The 27,819-nt window shown below is 30.1% G+C and overlaps 6 protein-coding genes across 6 annotated transcripts; 4 read left to right on the top strand and 2 right to left on the bottom strand.

Annotated features, from left to right (window-relative positions):
- Positions 1-330: 330 nt before the first annotated feature.
- On the top strand, positions 331-1,938 carry MKS88_005726 (homocysteine S-methyltransferase; the record flags this gene model as incomplete). The annotated part of the gene is made up of 1 exon (XM_067219014.1): positions 331-1,938. One exon carries the CDS (start codon positions 331-333, stop codon positions 1,936-1,938), a length of 1,608 nt encoding a protein of 535 aa, XP_067070932.1.
- A 355-nt stretch (positions 1,939-2,293) lies between these two features.
- Positions 2,294-3,320, bottom strand: MKS88_005727 (uncharacterized protein; the record flags this gene model as incomplete). The annotated part of the gene is made up of 3 exons (XM_067219016.1): positions 2,294-2,782; positions 2,996-3,048; positions 3,245-3,320. 3 exons carry the CDS (start codon positions 3,318-3,320, stop codon positions 2,294-2,296), a joined length of 618 nt encoding a protein of 205 aa, XP_067070933.1.
- A 2,438-nt stretch (positions 3,321-5,758) lies between these two features.
- On the top strand, positions 5,759-8,806 carry MKS88_005728 (sentrin-specific protease 1; the record flags this gene model as incomplete). The annotated part of the gene is made up of 1 exon (XM_067219017.1): positions 5,759-8,806. The coding sequence occupies one exon, from the start codon at positions 5,759-5,761 to the stop codon at positions 8,804-8,806; it is 3,048 nt and encodes a 1,015-aa protein (XP_067070934.1).
- Positions 8,807-8,997: 191 nt separating this feature from the next.
- Positions 8,998-10,077, top strand: MKS88_005729 (sentrin-specific protease 1; the record flags this gene model as incomplete). The annotated part of the gene is made up of 3 exons (XM_067219018.1): positions 8,998-9,384; positions 9,592-9,725; positions 9,987-10,077. The coding sequence occupies 3 exons, from the start codon at positions 8,998-9,000 to the stop codon at positions 10,075-10,077; spliced, it is 612 nt and encodes a 203-aa protein (XP_067070935.1).
- Positions 10,078-11,046: 969 nt separating this feature from the next.
- Positions 11,047-12,539, bottom strand: MKS88_005730 (uncharacterized protein; the record flags this gene model as incomplete). Its single annotated transcript, XM_067219019.1, has 2 exons — positions 11,047-11,193; positions 11,394-12,539. The coding sequence occupies 2 exons, from the start codon at positions 12,537-12,539 to the stop codon at positions 11,047-11,049; spliced, it is 1,293 nt and encodes a 430-aa protein (XP_067070936.1).
- Positions 12,540-14,364: 1,825 nt separating this feature from the next.
- Positions 14,365-26,586, top strand: MKS88_005731 (uncharacterized protein; the record flags this gene model as incomplete). Its single annotated transcript, XM_067219020.1, has 3 exons — positions 14,365-14,908; positions 14,953-24,282; positions 24,389-26,586. The coding sequence occupies 3 exons, from the start codon at positions 14,365-14,367 to the stop codon at positions 26,584-26,586; spliced, it is 12,072 nt and encodes a 4,023-aa protein (XP_067070937.1).
- Between the last annotated feature and the right edge of the window lie 1,233 nt (positions 26,587-27,819).

Here is a 27,819-nt window from a genome sequence, read left to right on the forward strand (position 1 = left end):
TGAACAAATTATGAACAAACTTTGAACAAATATGAACAAATTATTAACAAATATGTACAAATTATTAACAAATATGAACAAATTATTAACAAATATGAACAAATTATTAACAAATATTAACAAAATTTGAAAAAAAAAAAAAAAATGATCAAATTATGATAAAATGATGTTAAAAATATGATAAAAATATGATAAAAAATGATAAATATATGAACAAATATGAACAAATATGAACAAATATGAACAAATATGAACAAATATGAACAAATTATGAACAAATTATGAACAAATTATGAACGAAATTTGCAGTACGAACAAAATATGGACAAAATGGCGAAACACATCTACACGCTTGATGGGGGAAAGATTACCGAGCTGGAGAGAATGGGCTTTAGAAACTTCGACTTTTTATCATGCGAAGATAATGAAGAAAAGGAGGAAGAAGGAGGGACAGAAAAAAAGGAAATGATGATGCAAATTTTAGAAAATATTCATTTAAGCTATTTTTTGGCAGGAAGTGATATAATATGTACAAACACATTTCAAGTTAATTTACATAGTTTAAGGAAAAAAAATATAAGTATAGAAAAGGGAGAAGAAATATTAAACACATATATAGATATAGCATATAACAGTGCTGAGAAATATAAAGAAATAAAAAGAAAAAAAGGTAATTTGTGGGAAAATAGGAAACAAAATGATTCTATATATGAACATTTAGAAAATTTTCACAACATCAGAAAGGACTTAAATAATGTACATAGCACAGATATATTCAATGTTGAGGAATATTTAAGTGAACTACAGTTAAATGATACACAAAATGAATGGAAGTGGGCAAAAACTAAATTAGAAAGAGGTCCAAAAAGTTGCTGTGTTGCTTTTTCAAATGGAAGCTATAGCTCTGCTTTTTGTGATTTTAGTGAATATTCTGGTGTGTTTCATAAAAATAGAAGAAAAAAGGAAAAAAGGGAAAATTTAGCAATTCATGGAAAGGTCATTACAGGTAACAAATTGGCTAGCTTAAAATATGATGAGACGGGTAAAAACAAAACGGACGATTTTACAAAAATGTTAAATAAACAAATAAAACATTTCGATATAAAATTAAATATTCTAAGTGAGTATACTACTCGGAATATGACTAAACGAAGTAGCGTAGAATTTATTCCTATAGCTAGAAGGTATGATAAAAAAAGATGTAACATGGTAGCTAGTCCAAAATTATTTAATTATGGATTAGAGTATTATATAGACGTATCTGATGAAGAAATTGCATCCAATTGTAAATTCAAATTACAATGCTTTTGTAGAAATACCAATAAATTAAATTTCTTTTCACTAACCACTTTTTCTAATATAAGAGAAGTATTAACCTTTTACAATTATATAAAATATTATGCTTCCAATTTTAAAAATAATGTAATCATTAATTTTTATTGTAACAGTTCGAAGTTTATTGGATGCTCCGATTACTCTTTTTTCGACATTGTGTCGATATTGTTATATTTAGATTCTTATAACAAATTCATAAACGCTATAGGTATCAATTGTGTAAATATAGAAAATGTGTATGATTTATTTTTTCCTTTTAAAAAATATACTTGTCCCTATATAAACATTAACGAGGATTCATATAAAAGTCAAAATTCGCAAATAAATTCTATTGTTAAAACTGCTTTGAGGAGTCTAAAAAAAAATAGGTATATTCAAGACGTAAATTTTTTTTGCTCTCCTAACAAGTCCCTACAAAGGGTATCCTTTGACAACAGCACTAATGAAGTTACATTTCATACCTTACCAAACAAGACGGACCACGTGTACAACTACGTGGATAAGTGGATGGAGGTTGGAATAAACGGCTTTGGAGGCTGCTGCTACTACAACCCCTACGATGTTTCCCTTATTGATTACAAGTTAGGGCGCCTGTGTCGATAACAAAATCTAGGAGGTCAAGTCGGTTTTCTGATAAGCGATGGTTATAATAATGGAAAAATAAATGGTAAAGGAATAGTTCAATCGAAGTAACTTCTACTCCACTTCCAGGAAAAATTGCTAAGGACAAAATGCTGAATACGTCATAATTTTTGAAAAGTGTTAAGATCTTTTTTTTTTTTTTAAATAAAAAAAATGAACCGAAAAGAGAGAGGTTTGGTAAATTTATTACTAAACAGGAGTTAACGATTCGTAAATTTTTTTTTTTTTTTTTGTTGAATGTACATAATATATAGATGTGTATAAATAATGGCATACCACCCCAACGCAAATTTGATTCGTGGCTTACCACCTATCACTAGCAATCCTCATCGCTGTCCGTTGCGTCCGACTCAGAATCAGAAAAGTGTTCTTCATTAGAATTACTCTTTTCTTGTATTTTTTTGTAAAATTTTTTATATAAATCATCTGCTTCTTTATTTTCGAATAATTTGGTTTTCTCATTATAAATGTATTCAACCGATTTATGAACATTCTTTTTAGCAACTTCCTTTTTTATAGTAAAAAGAGGTTTATCTGTTTTTATTTCCCCTTTATATTCCATTAATAAATTATCACAGTTATAAACATGTCTGTATTTAAATTTACAATACCAAGCACATAAGCATCTATTGTAAATTTTTATACACTTATCGTTACATATCTTGCATTCAGACAGATTAAAATTATGACTCTCTTTCATCTTTTTTATGATTCTATTTTCTATTCTTCTCAAACCAACACACAGTAAGAATCTCCCCCCGTTTCTCCAATCAAGGGGATAGCGCGGAATCAGGCTCGCGGGAATCTTCACATGTAGAATATTCATATGAATACATGTTTTCATGCGTATATGTATACAAGTATACATATATATATACATCAACACATGTGCATATTTGCTCTAATTTTAGAATGCCCACATGAGGTATTTTTGTTGTTGTTGTTGTTGTTGTGTTTCCCTAAAATTTGCTTATTATGGCTACACTTCCCCTCATAGTTTGCTCTCCTTTATACGTACCTTGGTCGTTGGGTAAACGGGGTCGTACAAAGATTTTCCATGTTGATGATTTCCTATTATAGAAAATTTTATAAAGTTGCAGTGTACATGGAAATCACAATAAGACGAAATAATAAAAATAAGAAAGTAATGGCAAATAATAATAAAGAAGTAAAGATAAAAGTAACAACAATATTAATGAATTTACAGAATTGTAATTATATTTTTTTATTATTCCAAAGTTTGGACATATTAACTGCTTTTATTAACCTCTATACCCAATTGGCCTTCTTCCCGTTGGGGCCTTTGGCATCTTTGCCTTCAAAATGTTTAACTTCTTAGACATACTTTTTCAAAAAATTTTGTTTAAAAAAAAAAAAAAAGTTCGTTTTTCTCCCCAATTTTGGGATATTTTCCTCTATCATTTTTTGGTAGGTCATTATAAGAGAAGCACAGGAAAAGAGAAAATGTATTTAAACAAAAATAATTTTTTTTTTTTTTTTTTTTTGCGATGGAGGGGGATGGTATCGCTACTGTTATCAGTATCTGTGTGGGTTTACCTTTTAGCTAATAACAAAAACTTTGGAAAATCGGTAAAGGGGCATGCTAATGAGCTTAAGGAAGTAGCGATATGAAGCTTATATCCTTGTATGAAATTATATACCTATACATAAAAACATGTATACAATATACAATATGGGCATATACGCATATATTGTAAGTACTTTACTCTGTTCTACAATTTTTTCGTTTTACTTTTGCGCGCGGATTATATATACGAACCCTTTGTACTCGTGCTTCTTCCTGTATGTGAATTACGAGCACCCTACATATGAAAGTACATTATATTCATGCATATTTATATATATATATATATATATGTATGTACTAGCACTTTTTCTATTTTTTAAACCCTTGATATTATTTGCCTTAAAAATGTTTTCTAAAGATATACATGTTCCAGTTTACCTCACGAATTCTAAGTGCATAAAAATTTGCCTGCTAATGATGAATGATTAAGTATTTGTACAAATGAGTAAAAAAAAAAAAAAAAAAAATATATATATGTATATATATATATATATATATATATATATATACATAAATAGATAAATATACATACATATACATTCAAGTAAATTTAATCGTATAAACAGTATACATAAAATACGCTGTCGAATTTGTTTACCTGATGCTTAAATGATTAGTATTTTTTAATGTAATATTTTTTCTGCTTCATTACTATCGTCCTTTCCTTATCCCTTTTCATATTTTTATATTATTCCTTATTCTATTCCATTCCTTATTTCTACTCCTGTTTATTTCACTTCATTATATTATATTTTATTCTATTTTTTTATTTTATTTTTTTATTTTATTTTTTTTGTTTTTTCCCCATTACTTTGTAGTCCCTTAAAAATAAATTAAAATTAAAATAATGAAACATCCAAGGGGTTAGTACGTACTTGTTATCAAAGACAAAAAAAAAAAAAAAAATATACCCCAGGAAAGATATATATAATAAAAGAAGCTAAAGGAAGTTAAAAGAAGCATTTCGTTTTTACTTTTTTTTTTGTTTATTTCTTTTTTCCCTTTTTTGTATTCTTTTAATATATATCATGCAGGAATAACTTTATATTTTATTTTCTATGCAGCAAACATTTACATTTTATAAGTGAGCATAACAAGCATGCCATCGTAAGAACACTATATCTAAATGTATACCATACGTGTATAGCTTTTTATGCTAAATTGTAATTCTGTTAATTTTCGGCTTGTCAATATTATTCGTAAACTTTCTTATAAATACGACGGATTATTTACACGTACATATATGCATTGATTATGTACATGTATACGTATGTGTGTTATGTATAATACTTTATTATTTTTTTATACATTAATCCTAGAAGGCTATTAAAGCTTTGCTCCATTGATCATAATTAATGTGTTTGCAACTTGACTCCCCCGAATTGCAATTTAAAGCGTTGTTGTACATAGTATTTTTTAAATTTGTAAATTAGATTTCACGTACCATATATACGTATATATATATGAGTATATATGTATAAATGTATACGTATATGCACAAATTTAAAGGAATAACAAATTTTCTAGTTACACCTTACTAACATATATAGTATAATAAGTACAGAGATCATCAGAAGAACATAACACAAATTTTGTATTTTGTACTAATTTTAAAAAGAAGAATTACTACATAAAAATGTTTCGTTATTATATAGAAATATGAACGGATTTTTTATTTTGCTTATCTTTTTATTCCCTTTTTCCTTTTTATAATTAAAAGAATGTATAACTAGAACTGTGAAGAGTTCTCCTATTTTTAATTAATGGGTTTTGTATTATGCTTCCTTTTTTTGTTTCATTAACGTGTATATGTAGACGTACATATGTTAATATATAAGGTACGTATATGTGTATATGTGTATATGTGTATATGTGTATATATGTATATGTGTATATGTGTATATATGTATATGTGTATATGTGTATATATGTAAAATAAGAGAACGGACTCATCAAAGCTTAATTCTTTTTTTTTTTTTTTTTATATTACAATTTGAATTTAGCTGATGTGCATTTTTCGTTTGTTGGGGGGTGTAATATATATTCACATTTGAAAAAGAGTATATGTATATATATATATATATATATATATATATATTATATATATATATATATGTATGTATATATGTATATATATTTGCACACGCATGAACGTACTCATGAAAAAGAAAATATACTGCACGAAAAAATAATATGAATAAGGGCCACTGGAATATTAACTGTTTGTTTGAAAAGGACAAGTATAGCATCGCTTCAAACCACAGAGCACAAAATGAGGAAAATAAAAAAGTAAGTAGCAAAGTATATAGCAAAGAGTATAGCAAAGAATATAGCAAAGAGTATAGCAAAGAATATAGCAAAGAATATAGCAAAGTAAGTAACAAAGTAAGTAGTAACGGAAAATATAAAGAGGCCGCATACACTGCACATGACCATGATTACAAGATAAGAGTACTTTCTACAAATTTGAGTGGAGAAACGTCAACGAATGATCATCACTTTGTGTTTAAGCAAAATAGGCTACACCATGATGATCGTAGGAAGTTATACAGTGATCATTATAGGAAATTAAATTATGATGAAAAATTATGTAGGGAGAAACATGATAAGTTAGACAGTAAACAGGAAAGTAGGAGCGGTCGAGTGGAAAATAGGAGTAGTAAAGTGGAAAGTAGAAACAGTAAATTGGAAAGTAGGAACAGTAAATTGGAAAGTAGGAACAGCAAAATGGAAAGTAGGAACAGCAAAATGGAAAGTTGGGACAACAAAATGGAAAGTAGGAACAGCAAAATGGAAAGTTGGGACAACAAATTGTACCGCAAAATGCACAAGGAAGGACACCGAAAATCAAACCATAAATTGGGCCTAAAACAGAATAATAAGAGTTATACGCATTTTAAATCTTCCTCTAATACGGGTGTTGATAAAAATGTAAACAGTGATAAGGAAAAAGCAGGGAGTGGTCTTCTTTGGAGTTGCGTGAAAAGTATGTGCTCATCGTTCGCATCTGTCGTAAAAAAAAATATATTCTCATACGAAAACAGTAATTCAAATTTAAAAAAGAAAATAATTTCAGATAATTCAAGGTTAATTGACAAAAAGTCCAAAAGAAATAGACAAAAAAAAGATGATAAAGGGATGTTAAGCGATGATAATTATTTGTCCAGTTTAAAAAATAAAAGTTGTTTTATCTCAGGAAATATTAAGTATAAAAATGAATCGAACAGTATGAATAATTTTACACACGGTTATTTAAAGAAAAACGAAAAATATAATGCAGATGATGAAAATAATAAAAATGATGAAAATGATGCAAATGATGCAGATGATGAAAATAATAAAAATGATGAAAATGATGAATATAATAAAAATGGTGAATATAATAAAAATGATGCAAATGATGAATATAATAAAAATGATGAATATAATAAAAATAATAAAAATGATGAATATAATAAAAATAATAAAAATAAATATAAACACAATGATGAACATGTGACAGATAGGAATAAGAAAATAAAAAATTCTTTTTACGATTTTTCGGAAAATGATATAAAGAATTTGTTCTTGTCTGATAATGAAAAAATGGATTATTCGTATTCTCATTTAAAAGGCAGCATAAAAAATGGTCAAATGACTACTCATAATGGCACAAACGTAGAGGATGTTCAGAAGAAAAAGAAGCATAACAGTTGCATTTGCAAGGAGGACAATCACGGTAGTTACAGGGAAGAGAAGAGATATGATGTTGATTTAAATATGCATAAACGCAGTAGCAGTAAGAGTAAGTATAACTCAATGAATAATTCAAATTACTCTAAGTATGATTTAAAAAATCTTAGTAATAATGAGAGTAAACAGTCATATGAAAATAATAATATGAAACCATATGAGAAACCACATCAGAGGCTTTCCTCCTTAACATTTAATAGTAATAGTTACCAATACAAACTTAAAAATATGTATAATGGTGATATAAATATGAAGAAAGATTTTTTTTTTTTTGAATCATCAGAGGACGAATATGGTAATAAAAAGGATGATAAATATACGCCTAATGAAAAAAGAAAGAATAATGAGTATAGGGAACAGAAAAATAAAGGAAGTAATTCAGCTAGCTGCAATAGTGAAAATGATAAGAAAGAAACACATTTCAATAAACAGCAGTACATTGATAATGATTTGCTAAAACGGTATTGGCAAAAGGATGAAAGCAAATATAGTCATGATGATAAAATTGCAAAAAAAGGCATCAGAAGTGACAGGAGCTGCAAAAGTAGTAGAGAAAGTAGCTTCAACGGTGAGCACTGTCTAAGTGAAAATGAAAAAAAAATTAACATTGAAGGGAAACAACTCCAGGATGGAAAAAAGAATGGGAAGAAGGACAAAGCGAAGGATAAAGCAAATGAAAAGGGAATTGCATATTTCATATATAACGATAAGAAGGAGGAAGAGAAGAAAGAAGGAAAAGCTACGGACGATGCACGCATGCCCCAAAAGGAGCAAGTAGAAAAGCTGTATTACGAAAATATTCTCATGGAAAAAGATCGAGAAGAAAAATCAATCAACGGTAAAGATGACAGTAGCTTCGAAAGCTTCAAAAACATTTTTTATGATCGAAAAAATAGGAATGTTTCAATTCATGAACAATCGTGTGTAGATGACAAAGCAATGGATAAGCATGAGGAGGAACAGTTTAAAAATGAGCATGACGACCATCACCACCATGGTAAAATACTCCTTAATGACAACACACATATGGATGGTCAAGGGCTGGAGAGACAGAAAAAAAGTAGTCATTCTAATAATTTTATTAAAAACAATGAAGAAATAAAAAAAATGAGATATGAATATAAATCACTAATACGAATAATAGACACATTTATTGACGAAAGTTTAAACGGACAAAGTGTTAACAATTCTCTTATCCATACAAACAGTAATAGAATAAATGATGAGAAGGAAGGAATGAAAAACAATTTTTTTTCAGAGAACGAGGATGAATATAAAGGTGAAGACTCTATGAAAATAATAGATGAAATATCCTTGCAAAATAAAAATAAATATATTATATTAAAATATGATGAAGATTCACTCATTGAAGCGTTAGAAAAATTAAGAATTGATAAACAGAAAAAATTAGAGGAAGCGAAAGAAGAAGGGGAAGAAGAGGAAGAGGAAGAGGAAGAAGAAGAAGCTGATGAGGATGCAGATGAAGAGAAAAAAAAAAAAAAAAATTAAAAATAGACAAAAGTATATTTTTTAAATGTAATAAAAAAGATCATTACGAAGCAGCTGTATTCATTCTAAATCAGAAAGGTGATAATAAAGTTTTAATTGATAAGTTCAATGTACCTCTTTTATATTCACAAATAAAATGCTTAATCGATACAAGATGGTTAAATGATGAAGTAATTAACTTTTATCTTAGTATGTTACAAGAATACAATGAACAGAATACAAAAAATAGTATGTCACATTTACCAAAAATTTTTATTTTTAGTACCTTCTTTTTTCAATCCTTAAGTTCAAATGGATGTTATAATTATAGTAAGGTATCTCGTTGGACAAAGAGAAAAAAAATTGACATTTTTTCTTTCGATTTAATTTTAATTCCTTTGCATGTAGGAGGAAATCATTGGACTTTAGGCTCAATTAATATAAAAGATAAAAAAATAAAATTATATGACTCTTTAAATATGCCAAATAAAAAATTTTTTGAATACATAAGTAAATACATAGTTGATGAAATCCGAGATAAAAAACAAATGGAAATTAACATTTCCTCATGGGAGTATAACAAGGAGGGAAGTTCAGAGGTATGCCTCAGAACAAGCCTTCATTTAAAAAAGGGGAGAAGCGCCCTTCCCTTACCCCCCAAAAAAAAAAAAAAAAATATGAACTACATCCATTTTTTGCTACACGTATATATACATATATATATGTATGTATGCACGAATGTTTATTGTATTATCACCACATATTGTACATGTTAATGCGAATTTTAATTTTTTTTATTTTAACAGGGCGGAATACCGCATCAAGAGAACGGATATGACTGCGGTGTGTTCACGTGTATGTTTGCCAAATGCTTAAGCTTCAACAGAGAATTTGATTTTAATCAAAAAGATATAAAGGAGATACGATTAAAAATGGTATGGTGTGAGTGCACACAACTTGTATAATGTTTACATGTGCAAGTGCATGTAATATACATTTACATGTCGATTGCACTTCTGCACATTTGGCGGAGCTGTGAAGTTTAGCTTCTGTTTACGCTTACGCAGTTCTTAAGCGGTTTATTTTGTTATATAGTACCTTAGTTATACTTTGTTATATTGTACTGTGCTATATTTATATTGTATTATATTTTTCTGCATAGTATTTTACTTACATTTTTCTCTTTTTTCCGTATGTGCAGGTTTACGAAATATCTCAGGGGTGTCTTACATTTTGATCGGAACGGTAGCAAAATTAGCAGAAACAGCACAAGTAATAACAGAATAATGTAGGAGCTTTTTTTTTTTTTTTTTTCCATTATATTTCGTTATAGTTTTCTCTATTCTTTATTCATCTTTTTTTTTCCTTTTTTTTTCCTTTTTTTTTCCTTTTTTTTTCCTTTTTTTTCCTTTTTTTCCCCTTTTTTTATGTGCCCACTTTGCATTAACATGCAACGCGTCTCACAAATCTTGTATTTATTTTATTTTTATTTGTTTTTAACATGACTTTTTTTTACCCTTTGGACTTAACGTATATTGTGAATGTATATATATATGCACATGTATAATATATATGTATATACATATATAACGTGTACCTATATGTATGTATATACTCATATACGCATAAGATTCTTTAAATGTTTTATCCCTTTTGTCCCATTATTCTTTTTAATTTTTAAAAAACTTGTTATTTGATGGTTACAATACTATGCCTTTTCTTTGTATTAAGGCACCCTTTTTTTTTATTTTGATACATTTTGCTTTAATTAACGAATAAAAAGGCAATTTTTTGCATTTTCTGAACTCTATCGTTTTAACTTTATCGTTTTAACTTTATCGTTTTAACTTTATCGTTTTTATTTTATCGTTTTTATTTTATCGTTTTTATTTTATCGTTTTCACTTTTTCATTTTACCTTCCTCATTTTAGCTTCCTCGTTTCAACTTCTTCATTAGCTTAACCTTTTCATTTCTCATTTTTTTAAAAACGTAAAATTTTTTTTTTTTTTTTATATATAAATAGTACAGGTATTTTATCCATTTCTGTAGAGTTATCTACTTTAATGGTGTGTAAAAATTTTATAAATGAGGAAAAAAAAATATAACTTGAAAAGTGCATACAGGGGTCAAAAGGATGAAAAAGTCTTAACACGCACACAAATATATATATATATATATATATAAATACATACGTATGTGTATAAGACTTGGCACATGAATAATTCTGCCAATAAAACAGCCATTTGGCAAAAGTTAATTTTTAAAAGGATACTTTGTCACTATAATGTAGGCAAGACAAGTGAGCTACTTCGCTACCGTACTCATATAATATATCTTCTTTCCTTTTTCTCATAATTTCATGCTCGAATATGCATTTTTTAAGTTTACTGTTAAGGGTATTTAGTTCCTGTGTAAAATTTAATGGGGAAAAAATGTAAAATTATTAAGGCGTTTTTATGTGCATACTTGCGCAGGTGGCATATGTTCCCACGTGCGAACAAATTTGTGTGTGTACATATACATATGCTTTTGTATGTAATCGTATGCACATGTGTGTGCGTGCGCGTATGGGGGCACTCAAAATTTTTTGCATTTATCGTTTGTAACCTTTATTTGATGGAAGGCGGTACGAGGTACATGAACGAAGTCCTTTATTTGGGAAAGAATATTTTCAAGTGTGAGCGGCTTTTCAATTTTCAGAACAGCACTATCATTGTTGTAATGATATGGAAGTATAAAGTAAAGTACGGGGAATAAATTTTCATTGACATCTTTTAACACGTTATAATGAATACCATATTTTGAAGTGTCTATCCCTACAACATTCACTGGCACATAATTTGATTTAAAAATTTTGGACAAATCAACCATTAAAGATTTAATATACATATTTAAAAATATGTTATTATTGTAAAAGAATATAATTGTCTTTACATTATTATCTATAACATTTATGACTTGTTCAGGTTTTATATCTTTATATGAATGAATATTTTGCTTAAATTGTAAAATTTGGCACAATTTTCTTTGACCTTCATTTTTTTTTTTAATATAAGGTATATAAAAACATATTAAAAAATGCGGGAAAAATAGCATAAAGATGAAACATATATATGGTAATGCTGTTGATATATACTGATATGTGTATTCTTCTTTTGTTAATCTTTTTTTGTCAATAAGAAAAGAAGACGGATCTACATTATGTTCATACCTTTGTATGTTGTAATAATAAAGTGAATTAATATTTTTTTTTTCAAGGAATTTTTTTTTTTCATCATTTTTTATTTTTTTATTTTCCATTATCTCTTTTACATTTATAAATATTTCCCTCATATTTTGAGCCCTATTTAATTTTATATTGCTCAGCATGTCTTCGTAATAATATATATCAAAACTGTTTATAATTTCTTCTTTTTCTAAAATATGTATAAATTTTTCCAGTTGCTCATAACTGCTTGGTTGGCAAATAATTCTATCATACAACAAATTTTCTCCCCCTCCTTCTCCTCCTCCCCCTTTAAAAACTGTAAATGTACCTATCTTATTGAAGTTTATATTTAACGGAAAATTATTCCTCCGTAAAACTTTTAAAACGTCCTCGTTCTCTTTTGGTTTTACCTGACTTGTGCAGGTTTTTCTCTCTATATTGTTGCAGTTACTACGCTGGAGGGTAAAAGATACGTACCTCCATGTATATCTACCATTTAAAGCATATCTTAACGTTTGGATATATTTGTTAAGAAGCGGTTTCATCTTTATGAATGTTATGCTTGAGCTTTTTGCAATAGCTTTTCTGTAATATCGTTTTTGATCTTCCCTTTTCGTTGCAGTTACTTAACTGTTTTGTTAGCTATTTGGTTTATTTTATTTATTTGGTTCCGCCTTAATTATTATGATCTGCTTTATTTATTATGATGTGCTTTATTTATTTTGATCAGCTGTATTTTATTTATTTTGTTCTGCTGTATTTTATTTACTTCTGTTTCCTTTGATTTTATTTATTTTTCTTCCCCCTTTTCTTTTTTTTAATTTGTGATAATGCACACACATTAGAGTTGCTTCCTCCTTATCATCTATATTGTGAACTACTATTTGCACACAAGGTTACATTGTCATTTTTTCATTTTATATATATGTAGTTTTTATTATGCTTTTCTATATTTACGGAGTGAGGGAAAACTTCTAATAACGCGTCTTTTCGTGTAAGCATGTTTCTTCTTAAAAATAAAATTTTACGTCTAGTAAGAAGCGCAAAATAAGCGTGTTTACATATATACAGTAGTACAAGAATAAATTTTCATATGTACAAATTTGTACGTACATAAATTAACTACGTTTCCTAGCCAGTCCACTGACTCTCAGGTTTGACTACCTATGCTAATTTAACATGAAGAGAAAAAAAAAAAAAAAAAAATATATATATATATATATATGAACATATATAAAACGATATAGTATGATGTTAACAACGTGCTGCTTAAAGAGTAAAGCATTTAAACATAATTTTTGAAAAGCTTTTCAAAAAAACATTCTGTAATAAGGTATACAATTTCGTCGAACTATTCACAAGAAAATGCACGTAATTTTTAAAAGTCATGTTGTCCTCAATAGGAGAAAAAAATATACGTCCTTTGTGATTCCTGTATATATATATATATATGTATGTATACATGAATATATTTAGGTGTACTCTGAAAAAATAATTTTTTCGAATTTTATATAGTGTAGAAATACACAAACTTGTATACGTCATTTAATAATTACATATATAAATATAAAAATACATGTACATGTACATAAACATATACGTACATACCTATATACATGATAAATGTATACGTGCATAAATAAAAACGTACATAAATAAAAACGTACATAAATAAAAACGTACATTAATAGAACGTACATAAATAAAACGTACAAAAATAAAACATACAAAAATAAAACGTACATAAATAAAACGTACATAAATAAAACGTACATAAATAAAACGTACATAAATAAAACGTACATAAATATATATGTACAATTTTTTAATTATTTTTTTTGTTTTTCCCTTTTTTAAATTGGTTCGTGGGAAATGCTTATGAATACTTATATATATTATGTATACGTATAAACATAAATTTTTATATTTATGTACAAATAAATGTATACTTATACAAATATATATATATTCATTTAAATATATATTTATGTACAAATGTATATTATAATTTATTTATGATGAGGGGAATAATTTTTTCAAGTATATTACTATGATAAACAAGCTTTTATTCATGAAAAAATGTGTATATGTTTACTAAACGGTAAAGGTAAGCAGCATACATATATGTGTACTTATATACATAAATTTTTTTTTGTAAATACATATATATATATATATGCATTTGTTTAGTCATTTTTCATTTTAAATATTTGAGTATTAGTTTATCATCTGTCAACTTTCCCACTTATTTTGTTTGAATCCCCCCCCCTTTATGTATGATGTCGAACTATTGGGAAAGTATTAATTTTGTTTTATAATCTTTACAAACGTAGCAAAATAATAATAGAAGAAAAAAAAGAAAATGAAAAAATGAACAACATAGTTAACTCCATAAGTGTAAAAGGAATTAATGGAAAAAAGGAAGAAGAACAAACTTCAAGAAAGGAAAAACATGAGCAGCAGCAGCAGGAGAAGAAACTTTTTCCACGTTACAACATATATAATGGGGAAAGAGCAAAAAATATAACAAGGGGCGCTGGAAAAGAGTATATGAAAAGAGCATATAACACTGTTCAGGTGAATCAGGAAGAATTGTTACTGAATATATTGAATAAGAATAACAATGAGAATAATTATAGGTACACGAATAACTGTACGAATAAGACATACATAGGAAAAATTGGAGGCATAAAAAGGAATGAGGTTAAATGTAATCTGCCTCACGTTACCTTTGAAGAGGAAAAAGAAATTATAAAAACATACTACGAGTTTTATAATTTTACGAAATTTCAAAACATTGATAAGTCTTATAAAGGGAATGACTTAATAAAATTTTTCAGCGATATGAATATTTTAAGAGATTTAAAAAAAGAAAAAATTAAAGTTCAAAAGAAGAATGATTTTTTAAAAAAGGGTAAAGGTATAATTCGAAATTATGAGCAACAAAAAAGGGAAAAGGAGAAAGAGAAAAAAAAAAAAAAAAATGTGCAACCATTGAACATAATGTTATGAGTAACTACAGTGATATAACGACATCAAACATGTTAAGCCTCGAATGGAAGGACGATGTTTCGAAGAACTATTTATTACAGTGTTGTAATAACAGTTTAGCAGGAAATCTTTTAAATATTCATAACACAGATTTTATAGAGATAGAAGACATTTTTGATGAAAATAGATTAAACCAGGTTAAAAATCAAAATTTTTGTTTTTATAAAAATATTAAAATTAAACAATCAACAAGAAATGAGAGTAGTAACAAGGATGAACATGCTGATAATATAAAAAAAAAAAATACCAATGGTTATGCTCTTCGTAAAGAATACTTTACTCATACCAATTCCAGTAATACTAACATACGAAAGAGACAAGAACCTTCTCTGGATGGAATAAAAGATGAATATAATGGTAGGAGTACTTGTGGAAATGCAGAAGAGGCAAAGAATACTAGTAGAGACGCTAAAAATAGTAGTAAGACACTCAGCGAGAATGATGAAGGAAGTGATGGCTTTATGCGTGATCTCAATAGGGAGAACAAAAGAAATGATCATAATGTCCGTAGCTACAACGAGGAAAATCCTTACCACAATGGTAGGGACATTAGCTCCAACGAGGAAAAGCATAACAACTACAGCAGTTTCCTTAGCTTGAGTGAGGCGAAGCATAACAATGAAAACAGTTTCCTTAGCTTCAATAAGGCTAACGATGATGTGAGCTACGCTAGTATTGACTTTATTGATAACTCAGAAATGCACATGAAAGTGGAAGATATTAATATAGTAGAGTGTGGAGAAGATAACAACTTAAAGAAAAAAAATTATTTAAGAGAGTTAGATGACTCAAGAGATTTAGGGGATTTGCTAGAATTTAAGGAGTCAAAGAATGTTCCTACTGAGGATGAATTCGAGGTGGACCTAGATAAAGAATTTAACTTTGATGATGAAGTTGAAGAGGAATTGAAGGAATTGGAGGAAGTGCAGGAATTGGAGGAAGTGCAGGAATTGGAGGAAGTGCAGGAATTGGAGGAAGTGCAGGAATTGGAGGAAGTGCAGGAATTGGAGGAAGTGCAGGAATTGAAGAAAGTGCAGGAATTGAAGAAAGTGAACGAAGTGAGTCAAGTTAATGAAGAAGATATGTATAAAAGCAAAATCTCAGGATCGTTTGAGAATAACATGAAGAACATATCTCCCATCTTACAGGATGATGCAAAAGACAATGTACATGATTCATTTTCATATCTATGTTTTGGCAGTAGAGATAATTCGTTTGTAGATGATAATATGTCAGGGGTAAAGGAAAGTCACTGTGTGAAGAATGAAGATTATTGTACATTGAAAAATGATGATATACAATTGTTCGAAGAGATGAATGAAAAAAGCGAGTATACCAAGAATGACAGCTTAATAGACTTCTTCGATGAAGGCGGAGTTAATGCAGATGATGTTAATTACGAAGATGCTAATGCTGACCATGTTAATGCCCGCAGTGCATATCTTTTTGATGAAAACGACCTTGTGCATTTGAAAAACAAAAATTCAAGCAAGTACCTGCAGGAGGGGGAGAACATAATAAATCTAAAGGAGGATAAGATGGACAGCTCCGAAAGGATAAGCGATTTATTTGGGGAACTTGACAATATTGCAGAAATGGATAACGTTGATGGATTGGATAACGTCGATGGATTGGATAACGTTGACGGATTGGATAAGGTTGACGGATTGGATATCATTGACGGATTGGATAAGGTTGACGGATTGGATAACATTGACGGATTGGATAACGTTGACGGATTGGATAACATTGACGGATTGGATAACATTGACGGATTGAATAACGTTGACGGATTGGATAACATTGACGGATTGGATATCATTGACGGATTGAATAACTTTGATGGACTTGATAATAGTGACAATCTTGACAATTTTAGCGAGGGGGAGGGCAGAGACCCCCATGGTATGCACAACATTTCTTCAAGGAAGGGTGAAAAGAAAGAAAGCTCCCTTCTATACGATTTGATTGAAGACAAAGGGAACGAACTGATTATCGAAAACCATGATGATAATGGTAATGATAATGATTATTTTAATACGATTCATGATAATAATGTTAATGATGATGATAATGATAATAACGATGACATTGTTAATGATGATGATGACAACTTAAATAATGTAAATTTACATTTAAATGATGAACAGGTCATGCTAAAAGGCTTCGAATTAAATAAAGAGAGAGGAGGAGTATTTTTTAATAATAGCATGTACACATGTGAAAATTATCTGCATGAAACAAATGATATATATTATAACAACACAGAGAATGAGTTTAGGAAGAAAAAAAATAAAAATGAATATGATTTTTTTAAAAATATATACAAAGACTATTATAACTGTTCTTGTCCATATGATGAGCTTTATTTATTTGGAAATAATATTGTAAATAATGTATATATATTTATATTATTAAATTATAAATATATAAAAAATTATAATTATGATTACTCAGTGTACCCTTTTAATAATGAGGATTACGCACAGTATGTTTTTAAAAACAAATGTGCGGATAAGAATATATTACATAATGAAAATATTATAAATGATATATTTAATATAAATGAAAATAACAATCGGTGGAGCGAGAGGGAACGAATGTCGTTAATAAGGAGGAAGAGAAGAGCATACCATAGGGGATATGACAGCGGCAGTGATAGTGGTAGTTGTAAAGATAGTGATGGAGAAAGTGATAGAGGAAGTGCCAGCGGCAGAGATAGCGCTCTCAATGACAACATGATGATAATTAGAAATCGAATAGACAACGACGACTCCGTTTCGGTCATATGTAACAATAACACACGCGCAGTTAGTGGTAAGCATATTATCAACAACAATGGTAATAATAATAATAATAATAATAATAGTATTAACAGTGATAATCATAGTGCCAATAATAATGGTAATAATAATGGTATTATTAACAGTAATGATAATGATAATGGCAATAGGAACGGTATCAGAAGCAGAAGCGGCAATGTTCTCTGTAACAGTGGATCTGATGGTAATAATAACAGTAATAAAATTTCATTTGGTATGTCGAGAAGGACGAACGAACCATTCTACGTGTATCTGGAAAAGTATGGAGATATTTTGAATTGTCGAAATAATGAAGCCTATGGTGATGGTATTTACTTATACAATTTTGCACATGTATTGAAAGATGTTCTCTTAAACAATGATAGAACAGGATTAAAGAAGAGCACATTATTAGAAAGAATAAACAGAAAATTATTGGATGAGATTAAAAAGAATAACAACATTTCGTACATGTTAAAAAATTTATTTTTAAGGGAAAAGCCCGTCTCAGATGTGTTACTTAAGTGTATGATCTACTCGCATGAGGAATATAAATCTTTTAGGAGTGTGGAACACCATGCCTGTATTCTAAGGGGTAGAGGTAACGAAAATGAAAAAAATGGTAGCAGCATAAATGGTATTAAAAAAAATGTTAAGAGCAGAAGCGATGCTTTTGGTAGCACCCTTTCCCTTTTGATGAGAAACGAAGTGAATAGCTCCAGTCAAACACAGGAGAATGTATTTATAGAGAATAAGAAATCAAGAATAAAGACTGCAGAAAAGATTTTAAGCAATGTAAAAAATATTATGTTTTTTTCTAATCTAAAAGTAGATGGGTTTTATAAAAAGAGAAATCCTCATGAAATAGAAAATATGATAGTGTCATTTAACAATGTATTTATTCATACAAGAATGACGAATGATTACTTTTACAGCTATGAACTTTCAAACAAGAAGGGAATAATAGCCTTTTCCAGATTCCACAAATTAGACTTTAGAACAAGTATAGAAAAATTCTGTCATTTGGGTGAATATGCAAATTTTAGGAAAGAACAGGAAGGGGGAAGGGAAGTGAAAAGAGGAGAGGAAATAGAACATGAACTGGAAAGAGAAGAAGATGAAGAGGGAGTGAAAGTGGAAAGGGAAATAAGGAAAGAAAAAAACGAAATAAATAGAGCTCTTTTAAATTGGAACTCCATTGAACGTGAAATACAAAAGATGTATTCCTTTAACAAAGGGTGTAGGCATTTTTTTAAGAAAAAAAGAAGCATCAAGATTGATGGGAGAACCACATATTCAACCATTTTGAATAGTAACGATGTTATCGAGGCTAGAAGTTGCACTGATCCTTTTGTTCATAATGACACACCAGTGCATAACAACACTTCAAGCCGCAATGATATGTCAACTGGTAATTCTACTTCAAGTGGAAGTGCTAATTTGCGGGTAACCAAAAGGATAAGTGATATAGTAAAAATATTGCTTGATGATGACTTTGACTCGAGGCCCTACATAATAGACAGATGGAAGATCGAAAACAACTACGATAACTCAGTAATAGATGAATATAAATACAATAAGAATGACGATGACCAGGCATTACTATTTTACAATCATTCGTGTTTATTATTAAATGATAATAGTCCATTAGTTATCCTAGAATATATTGAAAAAGACCCTCTAGTTTTATTAAAAATTGGTATGAACAGCAAACTAAATCATTACTTTATGAGTAATAATGATGAAAACTTATATTCCTTTGAATATAAAAATAAATTAAAAGAAGGTACAGAACCATTTGGAGAAATAAATGTCATAAAAAACGCAATCAACTATTTCGGTGTATCTATTAAATTGAAAAAAGCAAAACAAAAAATAACATTTATTGAAAATGAATTATTTAAAGCCTTTTTATTTACATTACCTGTGTATCGCCTGAACTGTTCAGATGAAAATCAAGATATTTTAAATGAAATAGAAGAGAATGGTAGCGAGGTGCACAGTAATGATGAAATGGAAGATACAATGGATGGACATCATTATAGTACGAATTATTCCTGTTTTAGTGAGAAATGCCCGGATGTAAGTCAAAAGAAAGAGGATAAGGAAAACGAGAGCGATGCATCATCATATCATGCAGTAGAGGTGGGGGACGCGAATAACGCGACGCTCAATTTTTTAGAAAAGGAAGGGGAGGGAAAAAATAATAATAAAATAAATAAAGGAGCGGAGAGTGAAGTAGTGGAAAACAAAGAAGTGGAAAATAAAGCAGTGGAAAGTGAAGCAATGGAAAATAAAGCAATGGAAAATAAAGCAGTGGAAAGTGAAGCAATGGAAAATAAAGCAGTGGAAAGTGAAGCAATGGAAAATAAAGCAATGGAAAATAAAGCAGTGGAAAGTGAAGCAATGGAAAATAAAGCAGTGGAAAGTGAAGCAATGGAAAATAAAGCAGTGGAAAGCGAAGCAATGGAAAATAAAGCAGTGGAAAGCGAAGCAATGGAAAACAAAGAGAAAGCATCAAACAGAAGTTACTTCGTAAGGGGTAGAAAACCTGACGAGGTGAATACTAAGGAGAAGAACAGTAATGCCATTCATAATGATAATTTATTTTACAACACCGACTTCTTACTGATACGCAGTGTGTCATGTAACAAGTTTAAAATTTTTATGAAACCACTGTACGTTGACGTAAACATTTGTAAGATTCTGGAAAGGGAAGGTACTGCAGTGGAGAATTATGGAAAAGATGAAAGTCTTTACGAGGGGGGAAATAATGAAGAACGAACAACGCAACAGGTATCTGTCAATATAGCGTACGAGCAAGATAATAAAGAAAAAATGGTAAATAATGATTATGCCAAATGTGGAGTTCGTTTCGACTGTAATGGTACCCACTGCACTGTGACCTACAAAAAGGATCTTTTTGAGGAGGAAAAAGAGAAGGAAAAAGAGCAGTTAGGGATCAGAGGATTGAGTGGTAATATTAATAGTAATGCTAGTAGTGGTAGTAACGATAGTATTGGTGTTAGTGGTAGTGGAGGTAGTAGTGGTAACCACATGAATTGCATTTTTTACAATGTGGGATTTTTAGATATGACTGTCGACATGTTTAGCCCGTTATATAAGAAGTACATAGGAGAAAAAAGAAATTATGTGAGGAGTTGGTTAGTAAAATTAATAGTGAAATATAAAATAAAAGACGCTAAGAAGATAAAAGAAATTTTAAAACGAAAGTTGAGTACCTTTATTAATGAAAAAGATATGAATGCTGTTGTGAAGTCGTTAGACTTTAACTGTTTATTAAGTAAAGATTATATTGATGAAGATGATCAGAAGAATTATTATAAAGTGAAAAATGTATGTATTATTGAATGTATATATCATTATTTACAGTTATTTAAATATGAAGGAATAAACTTTAAAAGTATATTAGAAAGAGAAGAAAAATTAAATACTCTTATTTCTTTTTTTAAAATGGAAAAAGAAAGAGCAATAAATAATATGGCAAATGTTAAGAGGAAGATGAACGTTATATATGAAAGGTATTGTTACAAAAAGGAAGCCAAAGCTATCGATTTTGAAATAAAAGAAGAAGACATCAAACTAACGCCTATCAGTAACTATTACTTTGTTGGAAATTATTTTTATGATAATAATATGCTCAACTATTTACTCTATATTAAATATTTAATTTCGTATTCTCCTTGGAATGTGTTAAAAGATTTTAGTGCCAGTATTTCCAATGAAGCCAAAATTGGCACTGGGGGTTTTCAAGGAAAGCAAAGAAGGAAGAGAAGAAGTAGGATAGGGAGAAGGATAAGGAGAAGGAAAACAAAAAGGAAGAAGACAACGATGATAATGAAAACAATGATGACTATGCCAACAAAGAGCACAAGGTTTCATGACGACCAAATGGTACATGGCCTAAGGAAAGCAACTACAGGGGATATCATTAGGGGAAAAAGTGGGCATGCACTGTCGGAATCGGACATGGGAAGTGATACATCTAAGGAGGAAGAGGAGGAGGAGGAGGAAGAACAAGAAGAAGCAGAAACTGCAGAAGAGGAAGAAGCAGAAACGGAGAAAGAAGAAGAAGAAGACGAAGATGATGAAGCGGAAGAAGACAAAACAGATGAGAGCGAATCGGAAAATGCAGGGGGAGGAGGGTACACGAATTACAGAAAAAAAAAGACCAAGTTGAAAATGAAACTGGAAGAGGAATCTGACCAACATATGGATGATAAGAGGGAAAGAATAAAAAAAAAAAAAAAGAAAAAAAAATTGAAGGAAGAAGGAGAAGAAGATGATGATGATGAGAGGGAGGCGGAGGATGAGGAACAGCATGATCAGCAAGGGCATTCCTTTGACAGAGAGGAGGAAAACTATTACAGCACAAGTATGAAAAGGAGGAACAATTTCAATGATGGCAGTAGTAACGACTATGTGTATAGTAATGACAATGAATCAGTTTACGATCGCATGGAAAATGAAGGGAAAAAAAAGCAAAGAAAACACAGCAACAACAGCAGCAGCTGCAATAACACCAACAAACATAGTAACTGTGCAAATAAGAAAAAAGCGAAAAAGAATTATTCATATGCTACTTATTTATTCAATCATATTCTACTGAATGAAAAGATTCAAAGTAGCAGTTTACATGAGAAATCAAAGAGTAAGGATAAGGATGGCAAACCATTTAGTACTAGGAATGTTTTGAACAGATACAAAAATAGTGGAATGAAAAATATGAAAAGCAAGCATTCTGCATATACTCATCATATCAGTAACCATATTAACAGTATTAACAATCACAGTAATATGCTACGAAGGGAAATAGATAAAACAGGAAAAATAATGGAAAGAAAAGGAGGTTGCAATTTTGCAAAAAACAGTAAAAGCTACTTCTATCACGGAAAAGGGAAATATAATTTTAGCTACTTCCACACGAAGAAGCACATGATGGCACGTATGCAAGATGCAGTAAGTAGTAAGAGAAGAATGGGGAAGATGCGAAACGTAAAGCTGCATAAGGGATATGCTGAGGAGGAGGATGACGAAGAAGAAGAGGATGACGAAGAAGAAGTGGATGAAGAGGATGATGAAGAGGATGACGAAGAGGATGAAGCACACATGAGAGCGAATTACAGGAGTAAAAAAAAAGGAAAAGGTGCGGATCTTCAGGGATATTATTACTATAGGGAAGATAACAACCCCTTTGGTGTGGGTGCCAATAGCAAGCACAAACAAAAGCGGCAGCAGGCTGAGAATTATCAAGTAGGAAGAAGAAAAAGAAAATATAACCGAGGAAGCAGCACACGTAGTAACGTAGATAATGATGTACATAATGACGTACGTAGTGACATATGGAGTAACAACCATAGGGATAGTGATGTGTTGGGTACGTGTGAATTTAACGATAAAAGAATTGCTAGACAAGAAAATATACAAAGCACCTTAAGGGTTATTCCATATTTAAGTGTGAAGGAAGTGACAAGATTACTTTTAAACATGAATTTTAGTATGAATGATATAAAAAAGATGAGTAGAAATATACAAATAAATAAATTAAAAAGAAGCATAAAAGGTGGGTACCTAACTAACCAAAATAAAATTATGTACATAGCAATGATTAAAAAAATTATTTCGGAGCAATTTAAAAATTTACATTACCCTGTTCAGTTAAAATATAATAATAATATTTTATATTTCAATGAAAAAAAAAGCATCTCGTACGGTTTACAAGAAAAAGATAAGATATACTCAAGGGAACAAAAAGAAATTGGAAAGATGAAAAATTCGTGTTTACTTGTTAAGAAGAGAAAAAAAGTAGAAAAGAACAGGATTAAATTAATTAAACGTTTCGTTCAGGTTTCTTCGAGCGATGAGTATTCCTCATGTGAATCGTCTTCCACGTCATCTTCGTCTATTTCTGCGTGTGCGTGTGGATGTGCAGATAGGCATGCACATAAACATACGCATGCGGGCGTACTCACCTCCACGTCATTTCGTTCCCCGTGCGCTGCAAAAGTGAGCCCTCCTAGTGAGGAGAACGAAAGGAGTAAAACAAAAAAAAAAAAAGAAAAAGAAAAAGAAAAAAGAAATTATGAACATAGACATGCGATTAAGGATGAGGATGATGAAGAGGAAGTGGAAGAAGACGAAATAAAGCATCTTGAAATAATGCGTGAAATACAGACGAAAAAAGATAATTATGATGACAATGAAATGAATTATAAATTAATTTATTGTTTGAAGTGGACAAGGGTATACATTAGAAGGACTGATGATAACAGTTTGAATATACTTGATTTTGAAAATTATGATTATATGCATGATGTCAGTAAAAATAATAACAATGATATTAGTAAAAATATGAACGAAGGATATGATATGGTACAAAATTCATTATATAACAACAATAGGAATGAGAATGAAAGTAAGTATTTACCAAATGATGAGGAAAAAAAAAAAAAAAAAATTTTCCTTTGACAATGTAAAAAGCAAAAATAATATTTTATTAAAAAACTCTTTTAAGCCTATAGAGAAATACTTTATGAATGAAAATAATAAAATTGTAAATGTACAAACATTGTATATTTATGGAAAGAAGAATATTAACGCATTTTTAAAATGGAAGAGTTTTAGAAGTATGCTGAAGAAATATTTCACTCTTCTTAAACACAGAGAAGAGGAAAACAAAGAAGTGCAAAATGGGCAAGTGCGAGTAGGGGATATAGAAGGACGAGAATTGTATAAAGAACAATTTTTAAACGAAAATTTAGTTAACGCTCAACACATTTATAATGACGATGAAGAACATCCATTGCTACATGGTGGTACCCTTTTGGGGGAAAATAAAAAAAGAAAACATAAAAAATATAGAAGAAGAGCAGGAGCTCCTTCAGCAAGCTTTAAAAACATACTTGACATTTTTCCAACGGTGAGCGAAGAAATGAAGGCTTGGCACATAAGTAAAAAAGTAGTAGAAAATAATGAGTTGAATATAGAAAAGAAAAAAATGAAAAACAAAAATGTAGATATCAGTGAACGTCTTAAGGAGAAGGAGAGGAACAGAAAAATGGGAAAATTGCAAGCGCATAGGAACAATGGCCACCATAGTAGTATCCATAGCGTCCACAACAGCTGTAACATAAAAGGAATGAACAAAAAGCTCGTGAACACGAACTACTCCATCAATATTAAGAAGAACAGTAAAAGGGTTCATGCCGCTGCTACGGTAAAACATAGGGATAAAAATGCTTCTTCTCGTCAGTCCGTCAAACTAGCAGTTATACGAAGGGGCAGAGGTGCAAAATCGAAAGAAGAGAACAGGGAAAAGTACGACCTCGATTTGAATGGCCAATCCGAGGTCATCAAAGGAGAAGTAGTGGAAGGAGCGGAAGTAGAAGCGGAAGTAGAAGCGGAAGTGGAAGCGGAAGTGGAAGCGGCGAAATACAATGATGATGGTTATTATGGTGAACGTTATGGTGATCTCTATGATGGTAGCCATGATGGCCGTTATGATGAACCTTATGATGATCGTTATGAGGGTCAGCATGATGACAGTGCACTAACCGGAACAGGAAAGAGGAAAAATTTTAAAGACTCAGTCAAGGAAAAAAATGGCAGCTCAGTATATGTAGACGTAAAGGAAGATGAGGTTAATAAAAAGAAAAGCAAAAGGAGAAGGAAAGGGAAAGAAGAAAAAACAAAAGAAGTAGAATGGGAGAAGAAAAAGGAAAAAGAGAAAGTAGGTGAAGAAGCAGAGTGGGAAAAAGAGAAGGATATAGAGAAAGAGAAGGAGGAAAGAAAAGGAAAAAAGAAAATCAACCACGAACAGTTAAGTACAATCCATTCGGGGGAAAAAAGTTTAAGACGAACGTCTAGCATGATATCAGAGGGAAGTGCGATCCTCAATACACTTAATGATAAGAGCATAGACGAAAATAGTCGCAAAAAATTGAAAAAAGGAAATACTTATAATAATATAAAAGATATAATTGAAAAGTTCAATGAGAATTTATTAAAAATTATGAGAGACGTATCTCAAGTAATGAACTATAAAGCTTTTTTAAATGAAGTAAATGAAACATATGCACCGATGTATTATAGTGTAATAAAGAAACCTATGTATATAAATAAAATAATATTTAGATGTAAAAAAAGAAAATACAATAGTTTAAATTTATTTTTTAATGATGTTAATTTAATTGTTAGTAATTGTAAGCTTTATAATACACCTACATCAGTTAGTTCTTACTTATGTGCAATAGTTGACAATATGTTTGTTGACATTGTTAATAGAGTAAAAAATAATGATGACTTACAGAATTATAATACTATATTAAGTGAACATTTTTATAAAAATAAAAATTTTAACAATACATGGGATAGTTTTAGTATTGAACCGAATGATATTATATTTAATTATTCGTCCACTAGTTTAAATAAAGGAAATGATTTAAATATTAATATTACTAAACAAGAACCCTTTTTAAATAATTCTATGTTTTCCTTAGATCTATGTTCTAACGACACAGGCAAAAACTCAAACACCTTTGATGCGGAAATGAACTCAAACAATTTCTCTGCTTGTTTGAATAGCAACAATATTGATTCCTTCCCTATTTCTGAGAATGCCATCATTGATGTGCACGGTGATCCGAACGATAATATGAACGATGATGCGAACGACCATGTGGACGATAATGCTAATGAGAATGCGGAGGAGAATCGATAAGCCGCTGCGCCTTAGCGGACAGCAGTTTGTCTTGTGATAGGGGAGGCAGTGAGTACGTATGTGCGCACGGGCATGCATATATATATATATATATATATATGTATGCATGTGTGTATGCAATTATTCATGTATGTTGTATGTAATGTGGGTATGCTTGCATAACTCGCGTAGTACCTTTTAAAAATATTTCTCATGTTCACCCATTTAAAAAAAAAAAAAAAATAGGACAAACCGTGTAAGATGAGAGTGCACACATATAGCACTAAAATGAATAGTTTTAAAGCTTTTATCCCATAGCAGCCATTGAGAAAAAGAATCAACATTTTGAATAAGCTCCTATATTATAACGTTAAGTTGTATTAGTTATTGCATAATTTTACATTATAATGGAATGAATAATATTATGTCGTAATTATTAGCTTCTTTGTGCATAACTTATCAGATCTGAGAACAGCTGTTTGCACAGTCAGTGTACAGTCAACGGAATAATGAATTTTATTTTTTTTTTTTTTTTTTTTTGGAATGTGTACATACCTTAACTTCTTTGTTTTTTTATCTGCACACAATATGCACACCTAAGTAGAGGCCCCATACATGCGTATATATATAAGCGAATATGCAGAATCATACACGTACGCATATAAATACACATACGCATACTAATACACGTACGCATACTAATACACGTACGCATACTAATACACGTACGCATACTAATACACATACGCATACTAATACACATACGCATACTAATACACGTACGCATACTAATACACGTACGCATACTAATACACATACGCATACTAATACACGTACGCATACGAATACACGTACGCATACTAATACACATACGCATACTAATACACATACGCATACTAATACACATACGCATACTAATACACATACGCATACTAATACACATACGCATACTAATACACATACGCACGCAAACAATGAATACCCTCTTTTGCAGTTTTTCCTTTAAAAGGTATTCCAAAAAAAATGGCTTTTGTTTCGTTTTCCGCTTCAAGCAGTCGTTGCATTGGCTTTCTATTCACGATTTTGCTCTACTTTTTTTTTTTTTTTCATTGTTTTGCCAAGTGGGAATCGTCTGAGGGCGCAAAAGATACTCTGTCAAACGTTGATTTACTTTTGTGCCAGTTTTTTTCTTACTAATTTTAGCAGTTTTATTTTTATGCACTTTGTTGTAATTATGTTATTATGTTGTCATAA

Source organism: Plasmodium brasilianum, chromosome 14 (genome assembly GCF_023973825.1).
Source record: "Plasmodium brasilianum strain Bolivian I chromosome 14, whole genome shotgun sequence".
NCBI classification, from domain to species: Eukaryota; Apicomplexa; class Aconoidasida; order Haemosporida; family Plasmodiidae; genus Plasmodium; species Plasmodium brasilianum.